The sequence below is a fragment of the Rutidosis leptorrhynchoides genome, chromosome 4 (genome assembly GCF_046630445.1).
Source record: "Rutidosis leptorrhynchoides isolate AG116_Rl617_1_P2 chromosome 4, CSIRO_AGI_Rlap_v1, whole genome shotgun sequence".
Taxonomy (NCBI): domain Eukaryota; kingdom Viridiplantae; phylum Streptophyta; class Magnoliopsida; order Asterales; family Asteraceae; genus Rutidosis; species Rutidosis leptorrhynchoides.
The window spans coordinates 617,830,089-617,843,747 of record NC_092336.1 but is presented as its reverse complement, the minus strand read 5'-3'; the positions used below and the strand labels follow the sequence as shown (position 1 = coordinate 617,843,747).

The 13,659-nt window shown below is 33.1% G+C and overlaps 2 protein-coding genes across 2 annotated transcripts; both read left to right on the top strand.

The window, feature by feature from the left end:
• Window positions 1-3,243: 3,243 nt before the first annotated feature.
• Window positions 3,244-3,738, top strand: LOC139904440 (zinc finger protein 7-like). The gene has a single exon (XM_071886371.1). The coding sequence runs from the start codon at window positions 3,283-3,285 to the stop codon at window positions 3,694-3,696; it is 414 nt and encodes a 137-aa protein (XP_071742472.1). The 5' UTR covers window positions 3,244-3,282; the 3' UTR covers window positions 3,697-3,738.
• Window positions 3,739-5,949: 2,211 nt separating this feature from the next.
• On the top strand, window positions 5,950-6,821 carry LOC139843056 (uncharacterized). The gene is made up of 2 exons (XM_071833140.1): window positions 5,950-5,956; window positions 6,013-6,821. The coding sequence occupies exons 1-2, from the start codon at window positions 5,950-5,952 to the stop codon at window positions 6,819-6,821; spliced, it is 816 nt and encodes a 271-aa protein (XP_071689241.1).
• Window positions 6,822-13,659: the final 6,838 nt, after the last annotated feature.

Sequence of the window (13,659 nt, the reverse complement as noted above, 5' to 3'; positions counted from 1 at the left end):
AGACTTCAAAGAATCATCCACAAAATCATTGGTGTCGAGCAAAGTGCGTTCTTGAAGGGCAGGTTTATTTTGGATGGAATTCTGGTAGCGAATGAATTAGTTGACGAGGTTAAAAGGCATAAGAAAAAATGATTGATTTTCAAGGCGGATTTTGAAAAAGCATTCGATAGTGTAAATTGGGATTTTTTACTCAAGGTTCTTGAAAGAATGGGCTTCGGATGCAAATGAAAAAATTGGATCAAAGCTTGCATTTCATCAGCCTCGGTTTCAGTTCTAGTAAATGGGTCCCCTACGGAGGAATTCTTGCTTCATAGAGGTATTCGACAAGGGGATCCGCTATCTCCATATCTTTTCATAATAGTAGCGGAAGGCTTAAATGCACTAATCAAACGATCCCTACAAGTCAACCTATTCAAAGGTATAAGTGTCGGTAAAGTTCAAGTAGTGGTTTCTCATCTTCAGTATGCCGACGATACTATTATATTCGGTGAGTGGAGCAAACGAAACATTCGCAATGCTTTTAAGACTCTTAAGTGTTTCGAAATCTTCTCGGGTTTAAAGGTGAACTTCTCGAAAAGTTGGCTTTACGGCATTGGAGTATCGAATTTAGAGGTGGAAAACATAGCAAACACTTGTGGATATCAAGTCGGCAATCTTTCATTTTTATATCTCGGGCTCCCTACTGGTAAAAAGATGAACAATATGCGTGATTGGGATACCTACATAGAAAAGTTCCATTCAAGACTTACGGATTGGAAAGCAAAAACTTTGTCATTCGGTGGTCGTCTTACCCTTATCAAATCGGTTCTTAGTAGTCTTCCGTTGTATGCTTTCTCCCTATTCCGTGCCCCGCCATGTGTCATCTCCAAGCTCGAAGGTATGCGTCGTAATTTTTTTTGGGGCGGGTCGGGTGAAAACTCAAAAATATCTTGGGTTAAGTGGGATTCCATCATTCTTCCTTACGAAGAGGGTGGGTTAAATATTGGCTCCCTCAAAGCCAAAAATTTGGCTTTGTTAGGGAAATGGTGGTGGCGTTTTCACACTGAAAAAAATTCCTTAAGGGTCAAGTTAATCACAAGCATTTACGGGCGGGACGGTGGGTTGGGTATTCTCGGTAATAATGTTGGTATGGGAATGGGATCAGTTTGGAAAAATATTTGTAATATTGGGTTTTCTATTGATTCGATGGGAATTGGTTTCTCTAACTCGTTCGTGAAGATCGTTTGTAAAGGGGATGACACTTTGTTTTGGCTTGATAATTGGTTTGATAATCATGTTCTTTGTCAAAAATTTAATCGGTTATTCAGGTTGGAATCAGATTGCAGGGCGTTGTTAGTTGACAGGTTCCAAAGGGATGGTGGTGATCAGTTGTTCTCGTGGAGCTGGACCCGCGAGCCCTCTAGGCGAACCCATTTGGAGCTTGTAAATCTAATTGATCTACTAAACAGTTTCTCCTTTAGGTCGGGGTCAAACGATACGTAGGAATGGAATTTACAACCTAACGGTAAGTTTTTGACATGTTCTTTAGCGACTCTGATCGATGCCCAGATCCTTCCAAGGCCTGCTGCCCTTGTTCAGACTGCAAGACTTAAAATGCTCCCGAAAAAAGTTGAATTATTTATTTGGCGGCTTAAACTCCAAAGACTCCCGGTAAAGACGGAATTGGATAAACGCGGTGTGGATCTCGATACGGTACTTTGTCCAATATGCAACAACGATATTGAAACGGTTGAACACATCTTCATTCATTGTCCTTTTGCAAAAGATCTTTGGTCCCGAGTGTTTAGGTGGTGGAAGATCAATCGGCCACTATACTCCCAAATGGAAGATATGCTCAAAGGAATTGTTAACCCTCCCAATCGGATCAATCCTCAAACTTATGGATGGCTATCGAATGGGTCACGGCCTATTACATATGGCGCAATCGCAACCTCACTTTGTTCCAAAACAAGAAAATGATCGGTCCTATGGCTCTAAATGTAATCCAAATCAAATCTTTCGAGTGGATTTCAAGGCGTTCATGCAAATGGTCACTTGATTGGCTCCAATGGCTTTCTTGTCCAAATGTTGTTGACGACCACGGTTAATTTCTAGTAGCGTAGGAGCTTGTAATTCATGTTTGCCTAATTGCTCGTGTCTGTTTCTTTTTAGGTGTAAGCTTGCTCTTCGCAAGCTTGGATTGTACTCTATTCCTTGTTTTTGAAATGAATTTTTGCCTTTCAAAAAAAAAAAAAAATTCTTTAGTGAATAATGTTAAACATTAATAGCTATTATTGCAAAAGAACAATAATTTTAAAATAAATATTAATAATAACACACACAATTTATGTAACGGAGGAACTAGGAAGTACTTCCTTCATCCCATAAAAACTGTTCACTTTACTATTTTTGTTTGTTCTCACATTATTATTGTTGCTTACTCTAAATAATTATTAAAAATTACTCCCTCCGTCCCACCAAAAGTGTCCACTTTGACTTTTTCCAGTCTTCCATATTCAACCTTGACTTTATATATTTTTGTTGGTGTTATATAATATTTAAAGAAAATTATATCAATGAAAACACAATTAAAACTCAATCCATTCATATAATATTCATCATATATTATATAACACGAACATAAATATTTATAGTCAAAGTTGACAAATAAAGACTGTTAAAAGTCAAAGTGGACACTTCTGGTGAGACGGAGGTAGTATTAAAGTTTCAATTATGTTTTTTTATTATATATTTAATATTTAATTTAATATTAATTATAGCAATTAATTTATTAGTTATCTTTTATAACAACATAAGAGAGAAAGAATAAATTAAACAATCTATTAATATATCTTAAACTCAAGAAAACCTTAAATCGGAATTTATTTTTTTTATTTTTTTTATTTTTTATTTTTTTTTTATATATAGAAGGTAGGGTGTGTATAATAATAATATTTATATAACACTTTATAGTATTCATGTTAACACATACATATATTTCAGCGTGAGAAACTTATGTAATCAACAGACAAAAGACTCCGATCCATGTATGCCACTTATAGAGGCGACAACTCTTCGATTCCCCACACATTCTCGCAGATACTTCTATCCACATACTCTCCTCACACATTTATTTTTATTACAATAATAATAATAATATATCCGTAGCTATTTATTTTTTTAATTTAATAACAAAACACTCGTTCACACCTTATAAAATCCAACAAAAGCCCTTCTATTTTCATGCACAACACAAAAGTTTTCTACGTAGCTCCGTAACTATTATTCTCTAGCTAATTAACCATGAGCTTCCTCAATCTTAACCTACCAGAAAGCGATCTAAATTCATCTTCTTCATCGTCTCTAAGCAACGCAGACCACCGAGTTTTCCCTTGCAACTATTGCAGGAGAAAATTCTATAGCTCACAAGCACTTGGTGGCCACCAAAATGCTCATAGAATAGAAAGAAACTTAGCCAAGAAGAGCCGTAACTTGACTTCAGTCGTTACCGCTCATTCAGGGTACAACCGGTCTGTTTCTAGTGGCTCGAGCCATGGCAGACAAGTGCAGCCACCTGTCGTAATGGCGCATAACCATCAAGAACATGCTGGAAGGTTCAGTGGTAGTGAAATGGGAAGTGTGTTGGATTATAGTTATAAAGGTGAGAATGTTGATCAAGAAGACTTTAACCAGCTTGATTTGTCTCTTAGACTATGATTAACCAACTTTTAACTAGTACTATATGCTTTATATGTTTAATTTAACCTATCTTCAATTTTTATTTCATTTGAACTGATAGTTTGTAAATTGTAAGTTTTGTAACCGTAATAATTAAATTACGTGGAAACAAATTAAGAGTTGTAAAACTTAACTATAAACGGCCCAAGTAATAAACCCAGCCCAATAAGCTTTTTAATGACATTGACATCCACTCATTGATAAGCCGGAAATGAACTTAGACCAAATATTTTACTTCGAAAGTTCAAATAATCATAGACAGTTAATAATGATTATATCAAGACTATTATTATTATCATTATTATCATTAAACGAGTTACAACTACAATTTTAGTTGTTGTTATATTCTTAGTTATTATTATCATTAATTGATTACTATAGTCTATAGAACAATATGAAAAAAAAAGAAAGTGTCTTTGGCCTATCGATATCGAAATAATTCATCCAACTTAACGTTGTGTTCGTAGTTGACTATTTATGATTGGAGGTGTGTATAACTGTGTTTGTTGTTCTAAGTTACAATATTTGAAGTCATAAATATCATCGTAATAAATTTAATTTCCAATGAGACTTTGTTAAAGAAGGGAAAGAGACAAATTTGACCCGATATCCGGGAATAGCATAATTTTACTTAGATTAGATGAGGTAATTAGATTAATATTCATTTGAATTCATAAATTAAGTTGAGATTCAAGGGACCAATGAGAGCGTAACATGTGGCGCGAAAATCACATGTGAAAGAAAAAAAAAAAGAAATTTAAAAAAAAAAAATCTTTAAAAAAAAAAAAAAATTTGAACGTCCTTTTTCTCGATTTTTTTTTCAATTTTTTTTACAATCACAAGTGATTTACCTACACAATTACATGTGATTGAATTGTACAATCACATGTGAATGGATTTGACATGCATAATCATATGTGATTGGATTTACAATCATATGTGAATGACATCAGTGTTGTAAATCTCCCGAGATCTCGTTTTTAGAAGGCAACCGAGACGAGATGTTCATCTCCCGAGATTTCTCGGTCAACGAGGTCAAACTTACTGAAAGCCACGATTTATCGAATTTTCTTGCTAATTTGTACGATTTTCTTGTAAAATTCGTAATTTTTAAGATTTTCTCGCTCATTTTTCGGATATTTTTTTAAAATCTCATAAAAACGTATATAAATATACATTTATTTATGTTTTTATGTATATTTTTATTAAAAAAACAATAAAGTCAACGTAAGTCAGCGTCCGAGATCTCCCCGAGATTATTCCGAGATGCCGAGATCTCCGTAAAAAAGTCCAAACGAGATCTCCGCGAGATCCGAATTCTCCAACCTTGATTGACATCAATCACATGTGATTGTACAAAAAAGTTTGAAAAAAAATTTCAAAAAAAAAAATTTGGAAATTTTTTTTTCCAAAAAAAAAAAATTTGAATTTTTTTTTCAATTACATGTGATTTTCGCATCACATGTCGCGCTCTTATTGATCCCTTGAATTTCAAGCAAATTAATGGATGCAATGGATTACAACTCAAGGTAACTATTGTAAGTACAGAAAAAAACATTTAATAAATTTTATATGTAGTGTATTCGTTCGGTTTTGAAAATTTTGGACGCAAAACTGGATCGAGACCGAATTCTTATTTTTAAACTGAAAAAATACCCAAAACCAAATTTTAGTTTTATTCCATTTTAATTAAAACTGAAAAACGAAAACTCATTATTTGCCCATACAGTCATAAAACTTCAATTTCTGACTTCAACTTTGGCCTTTGGAGTCGATTTGTGATCTAATATAAAAATGATTTAATATATTGTTGGTTGAAAATTCGATAATTGAATTTGGTTTTCGAATTAACTACATTTATAACTAGTTGAAACCCAATCAAAAATAAATTCAGAATTTTAAACTAAATCAAAAACTGAATTCAAATTTAGTTTCGTGCGTTTTCTTTATTTTATTCACTTTTTTCAAATTAAACGATTTTAACCCAAATATTAGACACCTTAAAAGTAGCTTTTGAAATAAATAAATAAAAATAAAATATAAGGGAAATTGGTCATAATACCCTCATTCTAAAAATTGTTTAACAAAACGCCCTCAAAAAATCGTAATTGTAAAAATGACCCCTAAACACGCACTACGCACCATGCTTAGTGCTTGATTCGTGCTACCGAGATAATGACCGAGACAACCTTACCTTTTTTTCCCACGAACACGCACCACACACCAAGCACTATGCGTGGTTAATTTCATTGAAGCTTTTTTTTCCTTTCTTTCATTGGTTGACAATAACTTCAGCATGGTATGATATTTGGAGTGATATAGGTCCTTTAGCTTATATTATTTCAAGTAGAATTATTCATGATGGAGGTTTTAATGTGGATTCAAAAGTGAGAGATATTGTTGTTAATGGGCAGTGGGTGTGGCCAATTGAATGGGTCAACAGATTCCCTTTGCTAGCTAATATCAAAGTTCCTATATTTCAAGATTATGATGATATGATTAAATGGAAGGACTTTAATGGCGTTTTGAAAGATTTCTCTGTTAGTTCTGCTTGGAATGTTATCCGTACTAGAGCATCGACTATTGGTTGGTATGATATTGTTTGGTTTGCTCAATGTGTGCCTCGTCACGCGTTTCTAGTTTGGTTGCTTATGGGTGAAAAACTAAAGACACAGGATAAGCTTCAAGGTTGGGAGACGAGGAATCTGCAAGACAACTCGAGTGTGTGCTCTTTATGTTCGCTGGAAATGGACTCTCATGGTCACTTATTTTTTCGTTGTCCTTTTGCAAATCGTGTGTGGAGATGCGCTTGGCAATACGCTGACATTCTTCAGTCATGTGATTCTTGGAAAGATGTTGTCCACACTATGCAGTCTATTGCGAATAAGAAATCTGCTGAGGTAATTGTCGCAAAGCTTCTATTTGGTGCTTCGGTTTATGTTATTTGGCAAGAGCAGAATGATAGGTTATTTCAAAAGAAGGTGAGATCATATGATAAGGTCTTTGAAGCCATATATACTACTGTTCGGTGGAAGATCATGTCGATTAAGTGGAAAAATTCCTTGCACGTTAGGAGTATGAAATCAAATTGGAAAGTCCCCTAATGTTGTTTGGTCTGTTTGTTTTTGTGTTATGCCCGTTTTTTCTAAGGGCTTGGTTAGTGAATTGGTTGTTTGGTTTGTTGAGGTAGGGGCATGTCCCTATCGCCGTTTTAGATTCTCTTGTATCATTTTTTTCATCAATATATTTGCCGGGTATAAACCCTTTACCCAAAAACACTTTGCTTTATAGTTCATACAGTATCATACCCCAAAGCGCGTGTGGTACGTGCTTACTATCATTAACCATTTTTGCTTTCATTGTCGGCAATAACATCACAACACTTAGCTATATACAGTATCAAATACCAATTATATGCAATTTGTATCAAACAAATCTCCCAAATAAACTCGGAAGCACAATTATATGCTTAATTTCACAAATAAATTCTCATAAATCTTTTTGGTCTTTATATATATATATATATATATATATATATATATATATATATATATATATATATATATATATATATATATATATATATATATATATATATATATATATATATATATATGGTTAGGTTAGGATACATTATACATAGGAGCTTAAAATACATAAGGTAGGATGAAATCTTAGCCATTCATTGTATCAATATAATCCTATTAAAATGGTGGCATTATTGTTATTTTTATAGAAGTAAATGGCAATTAGATTAGTAAAACAATTGTTACTTTTTATTTTAACGTATAACATCCAGAATTGTAGGGAGAAATTTGAAAACAATTAATTATTCATGTGTTTAAACTTTAAATCAATGAAATAAAATATAACAAATATTAATTTAATAAACTTCACAATACTTGAGAATATGACGGCAATTCATGTGTATCATATTGAGTTAATATATTCAGTATACATCAACTATCAATTTTGTGAAAATTGAATGATCGTTCTAATTTTTTGATACACTTCATTAATTTATTTTTTTGTTATGATATAAATTCAACTAAGTTGACGATGAATTCTATCAAGAGAAAAGAAAAGAAATCTAAGCAATCAATTTGGTATACACATAAGTATTTACTGCTTTATTTTTTTCTTTAAACGTGCTTATTGTGCAGCGATAATGGTCAAACAATTTTGTAAACTAATGTAATCTAATGCAGCAAAAAGAGGTTCGAAAGAGGTGATAAATCTTGAGGACCGTGATTCAACGGTATTGTCAATGGATGCAAAACACATAAAGGTGGATAGTAAAAGACGTAAATATGAAAATGGTAGGTGAAACTGTACAAAATGATCCTTCCCAAAAAGATTGAATACCTAAATATTATTGTTATAATTTGATCATAGTACAGACTACAGACTACAGATGTATATGTTACTATGACAAACTTTAAAAAATAATGTGAAGTGTATCAGTGATGATAAAAAACATATATACTATATGACCAATTGGGTTGTATCAGTCACGAAGTGTATCGGTGATGCAATAACACATTGTCTAGTTTACGTCTTTTATGTTTCGTTGTGAACTTGTGATAAGAACAATGATTCTATTTGAGCTGCTACTCTTCAAGCCCATTTATATTGTAACAGCTCTTCATGATTTCTTTGACTAATATGCTACTCCGTAATATTTATCATTCTTGTTACTAATTCCATATGGGACTTTCACAATAACTTCTTCGGGTTTAGTCACACCAAGCAAAGAGGCAAAAGGATCATTCTTGTTAAATGCATTCTTTCTTTGTAGCGACATCAATGTCAGCATGTGACATCAATTCCTTTTGCTTGTCCCGGTACAAAATTAGCTTCTCCAAGTTGCCAACTAAAGATTCACACAATGCTCCACGAGTCATATATTTAATGAATAAGAGAGTTAATTGTTGGGGTGCAAACCTATCCCACATAGGAGGGAGACAAAAACAAATGTATGTATATAAGTCTAAGGGGAAGTCCCTCTAATACCAATTGGTTTTAGAAAAGGATGGACTCTTGGGTTTATATTGCAGGACATTGTGTTTGGGCTATGCGATCTTACAAATGGTATCAGAGCTAGGCTATAGCCCGATGTGGTGAACAACGCAGTGGTGGCGCACCCCTAAGCGCATGGTGCGACATGGCACACCCCTCAGTTTGCCAACGATAATGGAGCCATGGTGCCTTATATCGAAAGTCTTCCTTCCCAAGGCGTGGAAGTGCGGCGTGTCCCGATGGTGAAAGAAAAGTGAAAAAAAAGAGATCGGCGGTATAAAGATGCGTGTTCCGGTAGTGAAAGAAAAGTGAATGAAAAGATACCGGTGATATAAGATGGCGGGAGTATCGTTGAAGGGGAGGCTCGGTGATGTGGTCTTCGGTTTGAGGGGAGGGTTGTTGGGGTGCAAACCTATCCCACATAGGAGGGAAGTGCGGCGTGTCCCGATGGTGAAAGAAAAGTGAAAAAAAAGAGATCGGCGGTATAAAGAGGCGTGTCCCGGTAGTGAAAGAAAAGTGAAAGAAAAGAGACCGGTGATATAAGATGGCGGGAGTATCCGTTGAAGGGGAGGCTCGGTGATGTGGTCTTCGGTTTGAGGGGAGGGTTGTTGGGGTGCAAACCTATCCCACATAGGAGGGAAGTGCGGCGTGTCCCGATGGTGAAAGAAAAGTGAAAAAAAAGAGATCGGCGGTATAAAGAGGCGTGTCCCGGTAGTGAAAGAAAAGTGAAAGAAAAGAGACCGGTGATATAAGATGGCGGGAGTATCCGTTGAAGGGGAGGCTCGGTGATGTGGTCTTCGATTTGAGGGGAGGATTGTTGGGGTGCAAACCTATCCCACATAGGAGGGAGACAAAAACGACAAAAACAAATGTATGTATATAAGTCTAAGGGGAAGTCCCTCTAATACCAATTGGTTTTAGAAAAGGATGGACTTTTGGGATTATATTGCAGGACATTGTGTTTGGGCTATGCGATCTTACATTAATCTGAACAAAGCCTCCTCTAACAAGTATGTTGCCAGACGTATGTGCATCAAATTTGGGTGGAAATGAATCCTTTGACCACCACTTCATTACATACTTTTTAGGAAACTCAACAACTCAGGCCATCCTTAAAACATGGAAATGTGACAACAAGTAGCCCGTAACACTCATATTGCCTGCAGCTACATGATACCGTCATTGATTCCTTATTGAAGATGACCTGCATCGCATATTTAAAAGTGTAAGTCATAACAGTTAAAAGAACTTGTGCGTTTTGCTTAACAGTTAAAATCAAGATTAAGCCAATAAAGCATAAAAAAATGTATCTCAAAAAAGCTATAATCCTTAAAAAGTAAAGAGAAATACTTACCATGAAAAACAACAAAAGGGATGGAATGTGTGATCAGGGTTAGTAAAGTCAAGATTATGATGAACAATCTTGTTAGTATAACAGAAGGCATAAAAATGTAAACTTTAAGTGGATAAATAATGATCTGAGCCAAAAAGACAATGCTTTTAAGAATCCAATATGGGTTGTAATTAATATCAAATAATCGTAAATTAAATCTAAATTGTGTGTAGACAGGGATCTTTATTGAATTCTATATATATATATATATATATATATATATATATATATATATATATATATATATATATATATATATAGTCATGATACACGACAGTGATACATGTGTATTGAGCATTAGTACAACAAGACATGGCAAATCTTAGTTATTAACTTAGAGATTATTCTAGCAATACGAACATTGAGTAAAGCAAAAAAAAATTGACTACTATATATGGATGGTTGATTACCGCGTAGGGCTTATAAAAGCTACTCTCCTTTCTGTTCCCGTTGTCATCAAAGATATGGCGAATCAAGAACTTATGGTTGTCATCAATTTGTAAGACATTTTCTGAAAAAAAAGCATGACATTAAAGAACTGTTAATTTCATCTTGGACATCATAAAAAATGGTTTTTAAACTAAGATATATGCTATTAACCTCTACAGCCATATCAATTGTTTCAATAAAAAGAATATCATACAGTATCGCACCAAATTATTAGTCAAATTGTAAACGACTAATAGCATATAATGCATAGTCGCTAGTAATTACAGATGCAAAACAGAAATTACATTTAGAAATTTAGGAACGGAATTTACAATTCGGAATTCACAAACAGAATTTGCAATTCGAATAAACAATAGATCAATCAAATGCGAAACTTGTCATACCCCGTCCAAATCTTCTTGGATGAATACAATAACATCTGGTACCATTGCGATGAACGGACCTCTATATGCCATGAACGACTCCATGTAATATGAGCAAATGCACATCGGAAGATTTCTTTCATACCTGAGAATAAACATGCTTAAAATTGTCAACCAAAAGGTTAGTGAGTTCATAAGTTTATTGTAAACAATAAAATTCAGTACTTTTGATAGACCACGAGATTTAAATGCTGCATGGTACAAATGGGCCCGAATCCTTTACCCACCTGTAATGTACATGTGATATCTTTTAAATACAGTACACCTTTCTCGTGTACGAAACCATTTTTATAAATCTTAGTAACCGTGCACATATCTCGTGTACAAAATATAATACACATAACCTGTGTATAAAAATCATTCTCTCAATACATAACATTCACTTTGCATTCATTGCTTGGCTTGGTAACCGACCTTAACATATAATGTGCATCAATAATATCCCCAAAAACATAACATCTCGTCTGTATAATATATAAACTTCGAAGTACTAAACACCACGCCCACTAGCTCTTCCGTCTAGTGAACATTCTGGGTGGGGGGTGTTAAACCCGGTAGCTACCTTTAGGATTCGCTTGAATTAGGGCCATACCCGATTCTAATTCTTAGGTTACCAAGCAATAATAATCAGTGGAAAATATTCACAACAATTAGTGGCAATTATAACGTCCAACTAATTCAATAATAATCCACAGAACTTCTGTCTGCATAATAATTCATTCGAGGAATGTTTTGCTTGTGTCTATCTCGTCAAACATTTATAAAAGCATTTCATGTATTCTCAGTTCAAAATATATTTCAAAAGAATTTAATAAAGCAGTTGTAAAAACAGCGCATGTATTCTCAGTCCCAAAAATATAAAGAGTAAAATGGAGCAAATGAACTCACAATACTGTATTTCGTAGTAAAAATACATATGACGTCATTGGACAAGTGTAGGGTTGACCTCGGATTCACGAACCTATATCAGTTGCATATATATATTAACACGTATCCCATTTAATCAACGAAGTTTACTTATATTTTATAATTTCTTAAAATTAAAATATAATTATACTTATAATAAATATATGATATATAATTTAATTAAAGTTTTATCAATATAAATGGTGATATATTAGTTAAAAACATATTAGTATGTAATATTAGTTGTCTTGTAATATATTTTTATATAGATAACCTTTGTTTGTTAAAAATAATAATTATAATAATACTAAAATAATAATAGTAATGATAATAATAAAAATGATAATACTTTTAATAATAATGATAATACTAATAATAAAAGGATAAAAATGGTATATGTTAATAATGATAATAATAATAATAATAAAATTGATAAAAATAATAGTAATAATAATAATAATGTTAGTAATGATAATAAAAATAATAATACTTATAATGATAATGAAAATGATAATTTTAATGAAATACTTTTGTTAATAATAATAATTTCAACAATGATAATTTTAGAGATAATACTAATAATAATATTAATAATAATAATAGTAATAATAATCCTAATGCTCATTTTAATGATAATAATAATTATGAGTATAATATTTATATTGGTGTAATAATAATAATAATAATAATAATAATAATAATAATAATAATAATAATAATAATAATAATAATAATAATAATAATAAAACTATAATAAAAGGACTACCTTAAAGTACTCATGCTTTTAAAAACAAATAAACGTCGTTGCCCGGCTCGAACCCGAGACCTCTCGCTTAACCAACAACACCCTAGACCATCCCTCTGTTTCTGTTTTTTTCTAAATAAATACACAACTTATACGTATATAACCCGCATTACTATACTGAAATCTGTTTACCTTCTTCTTCTTCCTAAACATCACCACAATCATCTTCATCTAAACTCTTAAGCTATCATCATTATGTACTATTATCTTTCCAGCCTCATTTACTCGAATCATCATTGTTTTCACGATATCATTATCAATACCGTATATTATCTATCGTTATCCTTCTTAATCATTGTTCTTCATCTAATCATTATCACATTCATAACTTAATCATCAATATGCTTATCATCCGATATTCATATCATCAACTTGCCATCACCTTGTCTTTTACTTCTTCATCCTACTCACTATTGCTAAACAAAAACACAACAACAAACGCAGATGTGGCAGTCTTGCAAGATGATTACGTGGTACCCGCCCAAAACTATATTTAACACAGCCTAATAACATCCCACTCAAAAGTTGGCCCAACTAGATAAACTAATCATGACCCAAGACTAATTATAGACATGGTGGCCCAACAATTCTCTTGTAACTCAAACGATTTCCCTTAATCACAATTCCATTCGCTTATCTTTTAATAATCAAAAGGGTTTATTAACTTAATGGGTGTCGGCCACTCAAAAAGAAAAAGAACGCGTGCCATATACCATCTCATCATCATTAAAGTGCATCATCAACACGTCATAATCATCATCATGAACATACGCTATCATCATCGATATTACTATTTCTCATCATCGAATATTATCACCATCATCATATATAAATGTAACTTTCATCACTTAATTAATAAAAAAAATATAACCACACGTTGTTTCCTTGGACCCATGTTGGTCAAAAAATCCATTTCCAACAATTAACAACCACATGCTAAAGTATAA